Raw genomic sequence first — 19,887 nt, forward strand, 5'->3', positions numbered from 1 at the left:
CCAGTGGTGGCGAGAGAGGGCTTTCAGTATCCCAAGAATGTCAGGTCAGCTTCCTATCAGTTCCCAAGGCCCAGCTGTATCCTTGGGTCCCATGAGACACGGGATTGTCCCTTCCCAAATCTCTAAGCAATATGGACCCGCGGCCAGGTCAGAAAACCACTGGAACATATAAACACTACGCCTCAGTTGGGTGATGATGCAGAAAATAGAAAAGGTCAACTTGATTTTCAAGTACTGAATTAAACATCCACACTATAAAAGACAAAGCCACTTGAACATGACACTGAAAGAACGAAAACATATTAACATTGCTGCCTGTCAAAACCATGTCACTCATTCATTCAACGGAGGGGGCATTTCAAGTCAGTGGGGAAAGAACGTATTATTAGCGAAGGTTGGTTGCATCTCTACAGAGGGTCGGGCGCTGTGTTAGGCACTAAGTAAGGATGCACACTGGCCAGAGAAAAAAAAAAGTATATCCTGCCCTGGAGGATGAACTGATGTTTCAAGTCAAACAAATAATTGTAAAATTAATGTTGTGCTACGTGTCCTATTGTGGCAGAAAATCTATTGGTTGTCTACCAGTATACATAAAATATAAATGGATAAAACGCATGTGTTAAAAATACGTTTAGGGACGTCTGGGTGGCTCAGTCATTAAGCGTCTGCCTTCGGCTCAGGGCGTGATCCCGGCGTTCTGGGATCGAGCCCCACATCAAGCTCCTCCGCTGGGACCCTGCTTCGTCCTCTCCCACTCCCCCTGCTTGTGTTCCCTCTCTCGCTGGCTGTCTCTCTCTCTGTCAAATAAATAAATAAAATCTTTAAAAAAAAATACGTTTAAAAATCTAAATCCAACAACATTGTTTGCATGTGTAAATTTATTGAATAAAGGACCAGTTTCCAGGATTATGCGAAAAAATGATTTTCTGAGGAATGCTCAGCATGTAAGGGTAGGTAATCTTCTACTATTTCCTGAGATCCCCAAATAGTCTTCTTTAAGCTTCCAGAGTGGTCTATTTTGTCAATATTTGTTCAATTCTGGGAAACATAAGAAATAATGAAAGTTGGAATAAAAAAATATAGGCTATTTCTACTTGATGAGATGACTGTCTTGACCAACAGCCTCCCCACTTTACACCTGGCCCTTTGCTTTTCCCTCCCTGGAGGAAATCCCTGAGCAGGAAAGTTTACCCCAAATCCTTGGAAGTAGTTAACCTCCTAAGAGTGACTGACTGTCAATGGAAGGAATCCTCTGAACTGGTTTGGAGAGGAAAGAGGCGGGGGTAGTCCTGCCTTGATTGGAAGCTTTCCGGACCCCAAGATCCCCGCAACCCCTCCCTCAGCTTTGGACCAGACTGAGCTCAAACACTAGGAGATACAAGGGCTGAAAACAAAAACGGAAACCTACAACATTCCCCGAAAGATGGAGGGAAGATTTCTGGCATCAACTGGCCCTTCTTACACCAAACTCATCGAAGGTAGAATTGTACGAGCACTCACTTGTACCTTCTGGACTAGCAAAAGTTGCAGATTATAGATATTAAATTCAGAAATTGTGATCAACCGCTTAGGATGCCAAATGACACACGAGCAATAAAATCAGAATCCACAAAACACTCTTAAATCCCTGCTCGTTTATATGATAATTCCCCCCACATCCCTCTGTGCTACAGGTGATAATGCAGTTAGGGTTCTCAGCCCACGACGGGTGGACTCGCCCGGCAGCTTGGAAGAAAACAGAGCACGATTATTTATCCCTAATCTACTTTTGTTCGCTTCAGAGTTTTCTTTCCCCTGCACAACAGTAAGAGGCAGATATCATAGCATTAAAGAAAGACATTTATTTAACAGCGCTACGGGAACACACTCACCTTATTTAATATGTCCCTTTCTCTCAGAAGCTCATCCATTGCTTTCTTATCAAGTTCTGCCTGTTTCTTTGAAGCCTCCACCTCTAAATGACCAAGGAGAAGAAGAAGAAATATGGAGCTGACCCAAGAAAGAATCTGCCAAGGCCAAAGCCAATGCGACCTAGAAACTGCTTGACATGTTTATCTGCAGCTATAAAATTCCTATTTATTGAGTGTTCCATGATCTTCATTATAACTCAGTGAAGGAGGTCTCTTGTCCCACTGAACACATGGAAACTGAGCCTCAGCGGGATTAAGCCACATGCCACTCGTCTGCAACCAAGAGGTGACAGGGCTGAGGCTGGGAGCACAGTTTCTCTGACTCCAAAAGTCCTTGCTCTTTTTCAATCTTTTTAATTATACAAGTAATTAGGAATGCAGAAATAAATGAGACATCCAAATAAACAAAAGGGAAAAAAATTCAAGTCAACCAGAATCTACTTAGGATTTTGATAAGTCTCCTTCCGGACTTTTTCCTACGCAAATATGTGTGTGCATAAAAATACAGACATACACACACTCATATATATACACCAAAAGTGAATTATACGACACATACTGTTTTGTAGCTTGCTTCTATAATTAACTAACATAAAATAAATGCCTCTCTATATTATAAATGTGCATCTACAACAGAATTTTAATGGCTCTGTGATATTTCACTATACGAAAATGCATTAATTTATTTAGCCAATCCCCCACCTTAACATTTAAATTGCTTCCATTTTACTTATTTATTTGCAATTATAAGCCATAATTCTGTGAAAGTTCTTGTTCATTTGTTACTCTAGAAGATGTAGTCCTGGATCGAAGGCGATTAAAAAAAAGGCCTTTCTGTCCTACTGCCAAATTTTGCTCCAGAAAACTAAGAGCAGTTTACATCCACACCCAAACCACCCCTGGGTATTATCATGCTCTTTGATCTCTTTGGCAATTTAATAGATTATTAAAACCCTATGTCTGTATTTAATTTACATTTCTTTGATCAGTAGTAAAGTTGACTACTTTTTCTAGTTAAAAGACCATTTACTTGTATCTCTGTTTTTAAAATTGCCCACATTTGCCCTACGCCCGTTCTTCTCATGACTTATCCTCTTTATGGATTTGTAAGAACTCTTTCTATATGACAAAAATACTAACTCTTTGGCAATATTTTGGTCAATTTGCCTTTATATAGAGAAACTTTGATACATTAAAGAAAAAAAAACCCTCAGCTTTTATTTCATTTAATCTTCTTGATCTAGGCTTTCTGGTTTCCACATCTGGTATTAACTTTTTTTTTCCCAAAAAGTAACTTACTGTCATGCTACCATCTTCTTAACAACCCATACTGCGTGCTGGTGTGAAACAACACCTTTATCTAGATGATAACCTTCGGTCTTTTGTGGTTTTTTCCAATCTCTTCCATTGATCTGTTTATCAGGCATTTTCACTACACTCTTTGATTACTGAAGCTTTATAATATTAAACGCCTAGTAACGCAAATGCTCCCTCATCACTCCTCTTTTCCAGAATTTTATGGCTATTGTCACCTGTTTATTCTTCTGGAGGAACTCTAGAATCAGTTTTCGAGTCCCAACAATATAACTTCCTAAAATTTTTATTGGAAATATTAAATGTATAGATTAATTTAGGCAGATTTATATCTTTATCATATCACGCTTTTTCATCCAGGAAGTTTGTATACTTCTCCATTTTTCAAGTCTTCCTTTATACCCCTCAATAGAATTCTGTAGCATGTTTTATATACATGTCTTGCAGATATCCTGGTAACTTTATTTATAGATATTTTATTACTTTAGTTGCTATTGTGAAAAGGGGTTTTTCCATCATATATTCTAACCAATTCTTTGTACGAAAAGAAGCTATTGATATGTATATATTTATTTTATAACCTGCCACCCCAGTGAATTCTCATTGGTTCTGGCAGTTTATCAGTTAGTTTCTTGGGATTTGTGATAGAAAATCACAACACATGGAGGACATGTGCTCCTAACTATTATGTCTAATGCCACCCTTTGATCAGGCACATCAAAAGGAAGAGGTCCCTAAGAAGAAATAATGACATTAACAAGATCTATAAAATAACCAGAGGAGAGAGCATGATGACTTCTGTAAACATGATTTAAGGATGAAGAATTGGGTTCAACACCGAATGAATTTTTTTTTCCAAAACTTAGAACTATTGCAAGCAAAAATACAGAAATTTAAATATGGGAGTGTTTTGAAAGTCACTAAACCAGTTACAAAATATGTTCTAGTAATTCCGTTTTTCCTCCTGTCACTGAAGACATTAGATTGTAAACTCATGCAAGACTGTAAGCATTCTGAGTGCAGGGACCTCCATACACCCAATGCCAACCTTGGTGCCTGCGCATAGTAGGCTCTCAATTTATTGAGGGGATGAATGGAGACATTGTCAAGATAAGCCACAACTGCACCTCAATAAAAGATTATTTCCTAACGTCTTAGAAGGAAAAATACCTGCACTTTTCAAAGGCTTACATAACAAATACAGTTGACTGTTGAACAACACGGGAGTTAGGGATGCGAATCCCACATGAAGTCGAAATCTACATATAACTCTGACTCTCCCAAAACGTAACCACTGTTACGTTGACCAGAAGAAGCGTTACTGATGACGTAAAAAGTCGATTAACACATCTTCTGTATGTTATATATATTCTATACTATATTCTTACAATAAAGTAAGCTAGAGAAAAGAAAATGGTATTTAAAAATCATAAAGAAGAGAAAATACATTTTATACTGTACCGTATTTATCGGGAAAAAAAATCCACATATGAGTGGACCCACACAGTTGGAACACATGTTGTTCAAGGGTGAACGGGATTTCTCATAACCCTACCTAGAGATTTAGGTTTCACCTAACTTTTAGCGAGGCAATGTATGTTTGTATGCTCTCAGGTGTGTTGCCTCATTCGATGACCTACAACTCACCGTAGCCCACGTAAGTTCGACACCGTGTTCCTGCCTCACATACTCTGGTGTGGTTAAGTTCAAACCTGGAGCCTCTGTCTCCAAGCCCGGAGCTGTTTCTGCCACACCAAATTTGTCTAGTAAATCCTATTTTCAATTCTATTCTTTTTCAGAATGAGATGGCATTATATCTTACTATTTATACAAACAGTAACGCACCTGGATAATAATAGATGCCATTTAGTGAGCACTTACTATGTGTCAGGTACTGTCCACAGTGCTTTGTATGTTTTAGCTCATCTCACCCCCCACCAGTAAACACGATGAAGGCGGGATCTGAACCCAGGTAGACATGACTCCACAGTTTGTATCCTTAATGGTTTTTCTGTGCTATAACGGCCTTCCGTGGCACTTTAATGTTTCCTCCCCAGGGCAATGTGATAGCTGGTAAAACAAGCGTTCACCACATGGTAAATTACTAACGGAGAAAAGAAGTGAGGGAGGCTTTTATTTTGGCCCCACTGATGCTTGGTACAATTTTGTCCCAGATAGTGCTAGTGGGGGACATTTGTTTTAATTTATCCCCATCTGCCATGAGAAAAGGGACTAAAGCAGACGGCCATGTAGACCCAAGACCTAAGAGTACAAACGTTATTTATTCCCATGGCAAGCGCTGAGCAATACTTTTGGCTGGATTTACATGATGCCAAAATAGTCTGTTGAAGAATTTTTTAAGGTAAGTTAGTTCAAGATATTCGAAATGATGTCTCCTGCACATTGGCTTCTTACCAGCTTGAAAGTTGTTTTCCTGATGACATTTGGCGGGTTTGTGTTCCTACGCATAGAGCCCTGGGTTACCAAATGACATTAGTCATCAATGAAATGTTTACAAAAGAATAAAACATAGTGCAAGATGGCTCTTGGCTCACCTCTCTCCAATCCCAGGATCTGATTTTTTAGAGTTTCCTTGTTCTGTTCCACTTCTGACTTTTGCTCTTCAATCTGGTGCAGTTTCTTATGGATTTGTTCTCTGATTTTGTTGAGCTTCCCGATGTCAAGACGCATCTGATGGACTTCTTCCTCTTTCGCCTGTAATTAGTGAGACAGCATTAACCAGGGACGCTCAGTAAATAAAGGACCGGTGACTTCATGATGGTAAGCTCAGAACCAATCGAAGGAAATTGTTCCTGTGTGAGTGCAAAGTTGTTCTACGGGTGAAACAAAAACACACAGTGTTTGGTTTTGAGAGAAATTGAAGAACTATTCTCTGAATAAAATATGTGGCTACGTAAGCTAAAAAATAGTAAAAAGACTGATTAGACCTGATGTCCCAAGATACCACCGAATTGTGGAATCAAACAGGATAAGACTGCTGAGTCATATGTATCATAAATGTGTGAATTTGGTGTACAAATGCTGTATTTGGTTGGCAATTTTTATGGGCTCACAGAGTGATCTCTCTCAGAAGAGTAACGACAATCTATAACATATTCATCCTCTTGTGAACCCACGTGGCCAACGTAGCACAGTAACATACACTAGAGAAAGGGCCCTCCCTCCTCAGAGGATGTTCGCCAGTGGGCATGCATACAGACAGGTGGGCAGGGCAACACAAATAGGCAGGTCTACATAAAGGCAAAAAGTACCAAAATAATAGTTCTAGCAAAAGAAAGCACTAGATTTTTGTCAATGGACTTCAAGGTTTATGAATTTTTTAAAAATTTAAATTAAATTCATTTTTTTAATTTGCCATTCATAGAAATTACCAGAAAAGCAACCAGTGATTCTTCCGCAAATAAACATCAGCAATTATCCCCAGCTCTTGACAAGGAAGAAACTGCACTTAGCCGGGCATATTATTCTCGGATTATTGTTAGAAGTAGAATCCTGTAGGTTCAGAATCTGATAACAAAAATACTTCATCTTTCAAGGTGCCCCATTCATGTTATCAAAGAAGAGAATTAATGGTGTAAGTATTTTTACTTTAATTTCACCTTAGGGACTAATATATTATTTTGCCTTAAGTAGCCATTTCATTTCTGCTTCAATTTACAGCTTTCTTATAAATGGTTTCAAGTCAGACCATTCTGGACTGCTTTAAATGCTCCTCCGCCTCAGATTTCCATGGTCTAAATTAGCTGAACTAGGGCCCTTTCCAATTAGAATGATAGAATGTTCTAACTCAGTAGTTATTAATCCAGACCCTGTGGGTAGACTTCAGAAAAAATCCTGGAAACCTAAGACTGCATTCAAAACAAGATGCAAGATGTGCAAATAAGTGTGTGTGTGTGTGTGTGTGTGTGTGTGTACATGCTGTCATCAGACGGTCAAAAGGGCCTGTGATGCAAAAACTGTTATGATTCACTGATAAATCTATGTATCATTCTTGATTGGTCACTCATTTTGTGCTTAGTATCCTAAATGTAACCAGAGGAGGGTTTATGGACTTTTTCAGAATCAGTGATAAAGAATAAGGCTGCTCTGTTATGCATGTAGGTATACAATACATACCCAAGTATACAACTGTTATCCAAACATAATTTGCAAGCACTCTTCATTGAGGACCAGGAGAAGAATGGAAAGACGATCATGAAATTTACAGTGGACAAAAGTAAAAATCATGGTTCTACGATAATGGAAGTAGATACCTAGTAGAACCAATCCATCCCCGACCCCTCCCAATCCACCTTCTCCAGACAAATAGTAAAATATAATCTGACTTCTTTGCTACCCACTCACGTAAATGGTTTCTAGCTCAGGGCAACTAGCTACTTCCGAGGCTAAGTTACAGACGTGAGCATCTGAGCTTGCTTTCGAAAATATTTGCATAATCCTATGATCAATATTCAGGTTTGCGGTCTTAGAAGAATGGAAGGCATCGAAGTATCTACTTCCAGGCAGAAAGCCATCACTGGAGGCTTGCGCCTGCCTCTGACATCTCAAGGCTAATGCAGGTTACCCCACCAAGGGCTCCAGCCACAAAGGCAAACCTATATTCATAGGGAATGAAGGAGGGAGTGCTAGGGACCAGATCGGTCACTTGGTGTTTACTTTGAGCTCCAAAGACTTCTGCTGGTTCTCCTGGGATAGCTGCTCGCAAGCCAAACTGTGTTGTTCGTTCTCTTGCTGAAGTTTGGAATTTCTCATCTGAAACTGCTCCAGCTCCTTTGTGGCTCTCTCGTTCAAGATCTGAAAGATGCATAACGAGCTGGTTAATGCTTTTTAATCTGATTACAGTATCTGCCTATCCACACAGGAGGCCCCCACAAACCTCCTGGGACCGTCACAGCAAGCACACTTTCTTTGTCTTTGTAGAAATTGTTCTTTATCCCCGGTGAAAACACTAACGCACTCAAATATGATAAACGTTAAATGGCTGAGGAAAACGACGTCTTCTAATGAATAACACAGACAGCATCATTTTTTTTTCCCAGAGAGCCTTGGGAAGTCTTGTTCACAGGTGGCGGATAAATATTTTAATGCCTGTTTGCCATTTGGCAAGCTTCACATACACAACAATTGCTGTAATCTTTGCAAATGAGCTAGAGATTCAAATGGGTTTTATCAGCTGTGGGGCTGGGACACTCCGTCTTCAGAAGCAAATCCTGCATGAACATGCCTACCACGTTTTCGTGAGCAGAACCATTCACGACACCAACGCAGAGACAATTCCCCTTGAATTCAACTGAAGTCAAAACCGTGGAACAGCAGTGCAATGATTTCTGTCTGCCTGACTTCAGTCAGTAGGGTTTCCTCTCCCCTACTTTGACTGTCCTGAGCAGACACAGTTTCATTAAAAAAAAAAGGGGGGGGGGCGCCTGGGTGGCACAGTGGTTAAGCTCTCAGGGCGTGATCCCGGCGTTACGGGATCGAGCCCCACATCAGGCTCCTCTGCTATGAGCCTGCTTCTTCCTCTCCCACTCCCCCTGCTTGTGTTCCCGCTCTTGCTGGCTGTCTCTATTTCTATCGAATAAATAAATAAAATATTTTTAAAAAAAATAAAAAAGGAAGAATCTATTGGGGTGGGGTGGAGTCATTTCTATTGGCAGACTAGTGGGAGGACGGAGGGATAGCAAATGCGCTGAAGGGAAAAGAGAGAAGATAGTTTAGACAATTATTCCAAAATATAACTTGATGTGAGCGGAAGTTCAACATGGGAAGAATCCATCCAATTTCCTGTCAGTAGGGACTAAATAAAATCTAGCTGGCAATGCCAAAAAGGAAACTGTCTTTTCCACGAGTCCTGGATGTCGCTAAACAAAGCACTGTAGTTTGATCATCATGTTCAAAAACGTCCCAAATTTCATGCTCTGAGACGTCCCACGTTTCCCTTGTGGATACTTGCGCATTGTGTCGTGCCGATCTGATTCCTGCCTATATACAAAATCAATGAGGCAATTGGCAAAGAAATGTGTTCTAATATCTATTTTTTAAGTGGCAAAATGCTGTATGGCTTGGCAATTCTTTGGAACCTTCCTAAGAGAAAATACTTTCAAGGAATAACTTTTCTCAATTACATGAATTGTTTCTTTAAGAAATGAGAGAAGAGGGATGCCTTCTTGGCTCAGTCGGTTGGGCATCTCTCGATTTCAGCTCAGGTCATGATCCCAGGATTGTGGGATGGGGCCCTGACTGGGGCTCCGCACTCAATGGGGAGCCTGCTTCCCTCCCTCTCTCTCTACCCCTCCCCCAGCTCGCAAGCACACGTTCTCTCTCTCTGTCCCTTTCTCTCTCTAAAATAAATACAAAACTCTTTAAAAAAAAAAAGAAAGAAGAAAGAAAGAAAGAAAGAAAGAAAGAAAGAAAGAAAGAAAAAGAAATGAGAAAAGACAGACCAGAATTATTACTATTTGAGTTACCTTAAACTGCTATTATAGGGGAAATGTTAAAAATAGTACCATATTTAAAATGCATAAAGACAGAATATGATTTCCTAAACTTGGAAACTTAAAAATAAGTCTGTTAAGACACATGAAAAAATGTTCAAAATCATTAGCCAAAGGGAAATTCAAATCAAAACCACACTAAGATACCAACTTACGCCAGTTAGAATGGCAAAAATTGACAAGGCAAGAAACAACAATTGTTGGAGAGGATGTGGAGAAAGGGGGTCCCTCCTACATTGTTGGTGGGAATGCAAGTTGGTACAGCCACTCTGGAAAACAGTGTGGAGGTCCCTTAAAAAGTTAAAAATTGAGCTACCCTATGATCCAACCATTGCACTACTGGGTATTTACCCCAAAGATACAGACGTAGTGAAGAGAAGGGCCATATGCACCCCAATGTTCATAGCAGCATTGTCCACAATAGCTAAATCGTGGAAGGAACTGAGATGCCCTTCAACAGATGACTGGATTAAGAAGACGTGGTCCATATATACAATGGAATATTACTCAGCTATCAAAAAGAACGATTTCTCAACATTTGCTGCAACATGGACGGCACTGGAGGAGATAATGCTAAGTGAAATAAGTCAAGCAGAGAAAGACAATTATCATATGATTTCTCTCATCTATGGAACATAAGAACTAGGAAGATCGGTAGGGGAAGAAAGGGATAAAGAAAGGGGGGTAATCAGAAGGGGGAATGAAACATGAGAGACTATGGACTCTGAGACACAAACTGAGGGCTTCAGAGGGGAGGGGGTGGGGGAATGGGATAGACTGGTGATGGGTAGTAAGGAGGGCACGTATTGCATGGAGCACTGGGTGTTATACGCAACTAATGAATCATCGAACTTTACATCGGAAACCGGGGATGTACTGTATGGTGACTAACATAATATAATAAAAAAACATTATTATAAAATAAATAAATAAATAAGTAAATAAATAAAATAAAAATAAAAATAAGTCTGTTAAAAATAAATCATATAATGGTCACACAATGAATACCACGAGTGTGAAAGGTCTATTGAGCTCCATCCGATAGAACTTTCTGCAATGACATGAATGTTCTCTAGCTGTGCTGTCCAATATGGTATCTACTAGCCCATGTGTCTAGTCAGCACTTGAAATGGTACTAGTGCAACTGAGGACTTAAAGTTTTCATTTTATTTAATTTTAAATAACTTAAATTTAAATGGCCACACGTAGCTCGTGGCTACCATACTGGACAATGCCGCTCTCTAACTATGCGGCCACATAAATGAATCTCGCCAACAGAACACTGAGCCAAAGAAGTTAAACACAAAGGAGGATACCCTGTATGATTGCATTTCTGTAAAGTACAAAAACAGACAAAACTAAACGCTGCTGAGAATTCAGAATAGAGGTGAACTTCGGGGGAGAGAGTGACCAGGAGGGGACACAAGGGGACGTCTGGGGTAGTGTTTACTGGGCTGGGTGCAGGTGACCAAGATGTGTGTAAGTGGAGAAAATTCATCAAGCTGTACACTTGTGACTTACACACTTTCCTATGCGTACATTATACATCAGTAGAAGGTTCCAAAGAAATTAACCCGTTGGAGCTGAAAGAAAGAAAAAAAAAACAAAGGAGGTCATATCTACCTCTCCCAACTGTTCAAAGAGCAACGCAATGCTAAGTGTTATGTTACCCACATCTCTAGTGAAGAGAGTTTGCTACTTTCCAAAGAAAATTCAAAGTGCTCCAAAGCCACCTTTCCTGCCCTCGCGGGGACCACGGGGCAGCCCACGCCCTGCGTACCTTCTGCTCCTTCAGCTGCTGCTCCAGCTTCTGAAGCTCCTCCTTGCTCTTCTGCACGTACTGCTGGAGGGCCTTAATTTCTGTCTGCCTGCTGTCCATGTCCGTCTGAATCTGTCTGAGCTCTTTCTCTAGTTTTTCCTTCTTCCGAGACTCCCGTGAAGCTTCGTTCTGACGTTGCTGGATTTCTTGTTGGAACTAGGGGCACAGAAAGGACAGGGCGGAAAGAGATGAAGCCCATGCCAGGAGAAGCCGAGCTTCTCCCTTTCTCAGATCTTCTTTTTTCAGGGCAGTCACCTTGTAGTAGCCTTTCCCCTGCAGGACAGTCATCGTTGAACCCCAATGTTTAAACTTTTCAAGAATATTCTGTATTGCTTTTCAGAGCTTTAACACCAAACATCCACCCAGATGATGGGAACAAATCCACAAAGAATGGTGTAAAATCCAATGAAATATGGAAGCCTAGAATTCTAGAAGTTAAGCATGAAAAGAATTCAGAGAGAATTCATCCAATTCTCTATCAATAGGATCTAAATAAAATGTCACCAGCTACCCCAAATATGAAATTGTTTCACATGAGTCCTGGATATTACTAAACAAAGCATTACAGTTTTATCATGATGGCCAAAATCTATGAAAAATCTTTCTGTCGTCTCATGCTCAAAGGAGTCTCATGTTTTTCTCCTGGAGACTGCATGTGAGAATCATCTATTTGACTTCTGGATTTACATAAAAGAGTTCAAAACAGTGCTTACAAAGGAGAACAGCCAAGGCAACTACTGCCACCATCCCCACATGCAGGGCATCCTGGCCTCTACCAGGGACACCTTCCTAGGCCAAAACTGTAAGCAGTGCCCGGTCTTAGTGACTTCTCAGCCACAGACTGTTGAAAGGAAATGCACAAATCAAACTGCTCTTGCAAGAACAAACCAGAGAAACAAGCAGGACTGCGGATGCTTCGTTTGGGCACCAGGGGGTAAATCTAACAGAGGAACAAGATGGGAAGGACTTCTGGAAGTTAATGTTCTTTCATCTTGCCCTCCATGGCAGAGCAGACCTGACTGATGGCCTGCTCCGCCTCTTCCCTGCATCGCTCCGCATCGTGCTGCTGTTGAGTGGTCTGAGCTAAGGACTCTCGTAATTTCACCACTTCTGACAAGAGCTGGTCTCGCTCCTTGGTCACTTCTTCTTTGAACTTCAGTAAATCTCGGATACTGGAAAAGAAGAACACAGGAGTCAGACTAAAAGGCCATCGGCTCAGGAGTCCTTCTTATCACCCTCTGAGCTGGTGTTCATAGGCAAGACTTCAGGTCAAAGACTAACACGACTCAGGTGTGAAAGAGAAAGATTTTTATGCCCTGACCATGGACGTGGTCGCTGCTTGTGAGTTGTTAACGGAAAAAGAAGTTCCAATAATAATATACATAATATGACCCCTTTTCTTATCTTTAAATAATTACAGTGTCTGTATATATGTGTGTGCATGTGTTTTATAGGCATTTTTATAGAAGTGCAGAAAAGTTGATTGAAACTGGTAACTGGTTATCTCTGAAAAGTGGAATATAGGGTTGGAAGAATTGGAGGGATGATTTTTACTCCTTAGTTTCCACGCCTCTGTATTATTTGAATTTGTTACAGTAAGACTACATTGCTATCGTCAATTCTTGTAATTAACCCTAAGGAGATATTACTTTAAGAGATTATTTGGTTAATATATCCAGTGGAGGGCTATGATCACAGCCATAAACTCTAAAATGAAGTATAAACATAAGCAAATAATACACATTGCCAGTTTTCTATCCATTCACCCATAGAGATTAGTTTCTTCCAAAGGGATGCAACCCAGATAAAATGTTCCCAAGAACAAAATTTGGAAAATCATTCATGATGCCAGTTTTGAGAGAGTATGTGATAATATTTGTTGATTTGAATTGCAAACCAGTTACTTCCACATCTCAAAAACTATTACGTATGATTTGGCATGACTTTCTGCAGAATTAGTGTTTTGAAAGTAGAAAGACTATGTCTGCTCTGACCTGTGCAGCAGAGCTAAGGTCTACAGCAAGGCAGCTACATGAGACCCGAGAAAGCAGAGAACTTGCACTTGAGGCACTTGCCACGGACAGTCATCAACCGACTGTCAGAAGCACAGTAATCTGACAATGTTTTTTTTACCAGTATGTTGATAGAACATAACTATTTAATAAGGAACCTTCAAGCCCGCATTCTGCTTCTTTTCCGGAAACAAAACCTTGAATTCTAAGGTTACTATGAAGACAGCCACACCTAAGTGCACTGTTGAAGGTGAAATTCTGGCCTGGATAGTTTCTTCTCTTCCTCACCATGTTCCACCTGTTTCCTGGCCTAGAACCTGAGAAGGAGGAAGGATGGTGATGGGACTAATCATGGGAGTTGGGGGAGTTGGGGCAGAAGTTGGAAATCAGAGCAGAATGAGAATTAATACTCCCCCGTAACTGGGGCACCTGGGTGACTCAGTCAGTTAAGCATCTGACTTTGCGGGGGGCGGGGGTGCTGGGATCGAGCCCCACATCTGGCTCCATGCTCTGTAGGGAGTCTGCTTCCTCCTCTGCCTCTCCTTTTGCCCCTCTCCCCACTTGTGCCCTCTCTCTCTGTGTTTCTCTCAAATAAATAAATTAAAATCTTTAAAAAAAAATACTCCCCCTAACTGGTCAGTTCCCTCCCATTGCTAGTAGTTGCTCTGATGAGGCTTGACTTCTTTAATGAGAAAATGGAGCCCATTATTATGGACACTGCATCTATTGTTAGTTTTCCTAGTCCCTCCCCAACGCCTGCACTTAGAACCATCTCTCCACATTGGATAAATACACCTACAAAGCATGAGAAATCTAGACACCAGTTAGATATGGTCAAAAATGGCTAAGGAAGTGTGTGTGCTCACCCCGACTCATTACTTAATGCAAGGTTTCACATGACCTGCACAGTGCTAGAGTCCTAAAGGGAAGGTAAAGGTATCTTCCTTCAAGGAGCTCACGGCCTAATGGGTAACAAAGTGTATCAACAACTAATTTCAGTACAATGTGATCAGTGCCATACTTGAGATAGATGTTGGTTGCGTTCTATGGAAACAGAGAACAAGTGACTCTCATGCTTAGTCATTGGTTCTAGGGATGGGAAGGAGGTTGAAACAGAGATGCTGAGAGTGATGAAATTAAGACGGTGTTTGAGATAGGTCTCGAAGGGTGCATAGTTGCTTACTGTGTGGCAAAAGGAAGCAAAAGAATTCCTGGCATAGAAAACAGCATGTTCAAAGGTGTGGAGGCATAAGCAAGCATGGTGTTTCTGGACAAATCTAGTGAGGCTGACAGGCAGATCTATGCAGGACCCTGAAAGACAAGCTCAAGACGAGGCTGCATCCTTTGGGAATGGGAAGCTATTGAAGGTGTTTGGAACACGTACTGGAGATAGAAGCACACAGGTTCATGTTTCAGAAGTCTAAATCTGAGATGTGGAAGGTGGTGCAGAGGGGAGATGTCTCCTTGAAGGCAGGGAAACCAGTGAGCAGTCCATCACCAAACCCAGCAGAGAATGAGGGGCCCAAAGCAAGGCATTAGCGCTGCTAATAGCAAGCGGGGAAAGACAGAAGAGACGCTTAGAAGACAGAATCAACAAGACGAAGCTTTAAGGGATAACGGAGTGGCCTAGAACATGTTTCCTGGCCTAGAACCTGAGAAGGAAGAAGGATGGTGATGGGGCTAATCATGGGAGTTGGGGAAGAAGCTGGAAATCAGAGCGGAAAAGCAGCCAGTCCCAGTCCACAAAAGTTTGAAAGAAACCTAAAATATTATACTCGTTTTCAGATAGTTCATATTTCCGCAGAGCCAGAAGTTTAATATAACCACAAATTAGGAGCTCTTGGGTACGGAGAAAGGGAAAATTAAAAACAAAAAAATAGCGATAGACGGAAAACGATCTCCAGGAAACCACAACAGGAGACTCTTGTATCACAAAGAACATTCAAGGTGACACTGCAAGCCCCGGGCCGTCTGCCGAAAAGGGGGCCTCCGCAAAAGCAAGTTCAACACCCATCAAGAAGTCATGACCTACTTGCTATCCTGGTCCATGGACAGTCCAGACCCCTGCTCCACTAGTTTGGTTAGGTTCACTATTTCCTCTTTCAGGGCAAGGATCGTCTCCTTGGCCTTCTGTTCTTTGTCATAGGCTGAGTCCACCATCTTCCAGGCCTTTTCGATTTCCTATATGGGCCACGGGACATTCGTGAGAAAAACAAAACTACGATCCAGATGCAAGATAAACTGAGCAAACAGAATAACGAAACAACTCCACTATAGCAGTCATTTATGGGGAAAGAAGGTTACATATTGTACATTATGCATCCCATTGATATTGACTTACTGAATTGCTCAACAGGAGCCAGTCAATACCCAACAGCAGCTTTAGGAGGAGTCCTGGCTCACATCCTACAGGGGCTGCTGTAACGAGAGGGATATTTCTAATAAAGATGTTAAGATACAGTTACAAAATTAAAAGGGAAAGTGTATGTGCTTTCCAAGTCCAGACATTTTTGGAGGAAAAAAAATAATGAGGAGTGGCCTTGGATGCAAGCCGTAAATGTGAAGGTCCTGATAGATTCCAAATTTAAAAACTGTTTTGTTCTCGGGTCCCAAGTAAGCAGTCCTGGGGGTAATGTCAGCTTTAGAACAATTCGTAGCAAAGTGGTCTTCGCTGTCACGTAATTGTATACAACAGCCTCGGTGATTCTCATTCCAGAAACCCACACCCAGTCCTTTTCTCATCAAATGCTCACAGGGGAAAAACAAAGCCCTTCGCTGGGAGTGGAAACAACTCACGCAGTTTGGGCTTTCTTACTGTTACGAAATGCAATGTGGAATCTTAGCATAAATACTTAAAAGGGAATTACAACCATTCAAATAAGTGACCAAAGCATAGTAAATGTTGCAACAGCCTTGAGTTTTACCCTGCTCCTCAATTTTTTTAGCAAAATTTTGTCCCTTGGAATGTGAGTCCTTTATACAGGTAAGAACCTATAAGCTCGAGGTGACAATATTCCACTTTCATGTTGACAAGTCATAAAATGAGCGGAAGAGAGGATTTCCATAAATTCGTGCTCACTATTACATTAGAAAGAGAGAAGGGTCTGGGGTAACTTTACATAATTTAGTGATTCAAAACAGTTATGGGGTATTTTTTTTGTAGCAAACGTAAGTACTATTTTCAGCAGAACAAATGAAGGATAGTTAAATGAAAATACGATTATATGAAGTTTTGTCCCGATCAATCACCAATTATATTTTAATCAGTTCATGACTTCCATTTCCAGTTTTTTAATTTACAATAAAAAAGGGGTTTTTTTCTCATCAGAAAATGAATTAAAGCCTTCTTTTATTGGTTTCTCGGCAAAAGAAGAAAATGACAATAGAGAGAAAATAGCACTTTAAAAAAGGTCGTTTCTAAGAAAACAGATGTCATCATTTGCACTGGTCTTGGAGATTCATTTAAATTGGGTGACGTTTCATTGTATGATATCAAGGGACTTATCTAAAAAGTTCATGAGTTATTTCTCATCACTAGGGTCTCAATTATAAATTAAAATCTCTTAACTTTTTATCACCCTGAGATCAACGAGGAACACTTACATTTTACCCTCAAAATAATGCAACACAGTTGAGAGTGAAAAAAATAAAGGGTAAAAAGGAGCCAAACTTCCTCAATATTCCCCAGACTGAATCCCTGGTTTCCCGTTAGGAGGAACTGGGAGGATTAAGGAGGAAGCAAGATCATGAAATTTACTATCTAGGAATTTTCAAGGTAATTTCTCCTAAAACAGTGGGAAAAGCAAAAATATGAAAATATCCTTTTAAAAAAATCCTTAACAAGCTATCATCATGAGATATTTAATTACTCATCTTGTATCAAACAAGACATACCGAGGTCCCTAATATTACATTTACTTACCTCTAACTCTTTTAGCTAACCTACTATTTCTTAGAAACCAAGCCAGTAAGGTTCTGCGTTATTTTCTGCATAGTGAAATTCACCCAGGCTAATTATTTCCTTTGAAAATGAACATTAGTCCCTAGGCTTAATGAATATATAAATCATGTAAATTTTTACTTAATAACTCATTTACTACCAGCCTAGAGCTGCCAATATAAGGAAAGAAAGACGTTTCAAATATAGGATGCGTTTATGGCCCCTCTGCCTCGGTTCGTTTCTACAAGATCACTGACCTTCTTCAGGGAGGCAATGGTGGTCTGATCATCCTGGGAGAGCTTCAGGGCAGTGGCGACCTTCGCGGAATTAACCACAATCTCTGCATTTAGCTCCCTGCATTTGGCCATCAGACGCTTTTCATTGTCATAAGACTTCTTCATGACAGCATGAAGCTTCTCATATTCGATTCTAAATTTCTCCAGACTTTTGTCTCCTGAAAGTTCATTGAGAACCTCCTGAAAATCCCTTTCGATTTCTTCAAATGCAGTTTCTTCCAGGGCTAGTTTCTCACTCTTTTCCTGTACAAACGAGCAGGGAGAGGAATGAGTATTGCAACATGTACACCATTACTATTCGGGGATTATTAGCTATTATTAGCTATGAAGGTGAGACCTTCACCGAAGCAAAATAAAGGCCACTGACAAAACTACATGATGGAAAGACATCTTGTTCATCCCCTGATGCATGTATAATGTACACATGTGTGTTAGGATAATAATATGTATAATATAATAACAATATATTATATATATGTACACAATAGTAATATTTCCTACCACGTGGTGTCAAAGAGCAGATTAAATAGGATCATTCATGTTAAACACTTGGCCACGTGCCTGGCAAACAGGAGGCACCCAATAAATTTTGATAGCTTTTATGACTATTCCAAGCCCTGATTTGTTTTCACTTCATTCTGCTTCTTACCGCCCCCAGGACTGCAGAGGAAAGCCATGGCATCTCATGGTCAGTTATAAGGAGATTTTGCTGTCGATACCTTGAAGTCTCACAGACTGACAATAAACCCCATCTGAAGTATGGAATAGTCTCCTAAAAGATATTCCATCGTTTTTATCTCTTAAAATAATTCGGTGAGGTCACCTCCACAGGTGTATTGAGACGCCCCCTGTGCCATGTTCATAGGCCTTCTCCAGATTCGCTTCCCATGCTCAGATGGACAACAAATTATTTTTTTTTTAAAGCCCAGACATACAGATGTAATTCAAACATATCTGGCTATGACTTAGATGAGAACCTGGGAGTCAGTTATACAAGAATTCTCATTTCTCTAGTGTTAAGGGTTGAATTTTTTCCCCACAAAGGTATGTTGAAGTTCTACCCCCCAGTACCTGTAGACATGACCTTGTTTGGAAGTAGAATCATTATATATAAAATCAGTTAACTTGAGGTCATATGGGAGTAGGGTGGGCCCTAAGCCAATAGGACTGGTGTCCTTATAAGAAGAGGGAAAGTTGTAACTGTGTAGTGATGGATGTCTAAACTTTTTCTGGTAATCATTTTGCAGTATGTATATATATATACACAATTATATACATCAAATCATTATGTTGTATACCTAAAATTAATACAATGTCACGTGTCAATTATATCTCAAAAAAAAAAAAAAGTAGGGGGTGGGACTTGGATAGGAACACCAACAGAGGAAATCACCACCCAAAGACGGACACAGGGATTAGACTGAGGCAGCTATAAGCCAAGGAAAGCTAAGGATAGCTAGCTACTGTCGGAAGCCAGGAAGAGGCAAGGAAGGATTTTACTTAGAGTCAGAGGAAGCACAGTCCCACCAATGCCCTGATTGCCGACTTCTAGCCTCCGGAACTGAGAGACGATAAATCTCGACTATTTAAGGCCATGGAAGTAAGGAATTGTTTTCAGACAATGGAAGTAAGGAATTTGATACCTGCCATAAAATGGATTCAACATTCTACAAGGGACCTATAGGAAGATGGAATTACACCCAGCAACAAGAATAAAAGCATATTTCCTAAAGGAGGTGGTATTTGAGCAGGCCCAGAAGGGAAAGCGAAATTTTCACAGGTGAACATGGAGAGAAAAGGTATGCCTGGCCCACAGCAAAGCCTGAACAAACGCTCAGGGCCCAGCAGTATCCAGGATTTGCGATTGGTTCTAAGAAGCTCACGTTGGCTAAAGTATAAGGAGTCCGACAGGGAGAAGGAAAGAGAAGACGAGACAGGGAGATAAGGACAGACTGGAGGCCTTCAGTGGAATTCTAGGGGCTATGAAGCGGATTAATCTGTAGGCCATGCAGACCCACTCAAGACTTCGGAACTGAGAAGGTCTGAAAGGCCTTATTTAGGTATGCAACATGACGCTTCGATAG

At 40.6% G+C, this 19,887-nt stretch overlaps 1 protein-coding gene across 1 annotated transcript in view; it reads right to left on the reverse strand.

The window, feature by feature from the left end:
• Positions 1-19,887, reverse strand: part of CFAP58 (cilia and flagella associated protein 58) — a 98,140-nt gene that overhangs the window by 69,427 nt on the left and 8,826 nt on the right. Inside the window, exons 3-9 of the mRNA XM_040624327.1 lie at positions 17,765-18,046; positions 15,600-15,748; positions 12,571-12,727; positions 11,517-11,711; positions 7,902-8,039; positions 5,780-5,939; positions 1,872-1,954 (exon numbers count right to left, since the gene is read on the reverse strand). Of these exons, the coding sequence (XP_040480261.1) occupies positions 1,872-1,954; positions 5,780-5,939; positions 7,902-8,039; positions 11,517-11,711; positions 12,571-12,727; positions 15,600-15,748; positions 17,765-18,046 (1,164 nt within the window). The remainder of the gene's footprint in view (positions 1-1,871; positions 1,955-5,779; positions 5,940-7,901; positions 8,040-11,516; positions 11,712-12,570; positions 12,728-15,599; positions 15,749-17,764; positions 18,047-19,887) is intronic.

The sequence above is a fragment of the Ursus maritimus genome, unplaced genomic scaffold (assembly GCF_017311325.1).
Source record: "Ursus maritimus isolate PB19 unplaced genomic scaffold, ASM1731132v1 scaffold_7, whole genome shotgun sequence".
In the NCBI taxonomy this organism is placed as follows: domain Eukaryota; kingdom Metazoa; phylum Chordata; class Mammalia; order Carnivora; family Ursidae; genus Ursus; species Ursus maritimus.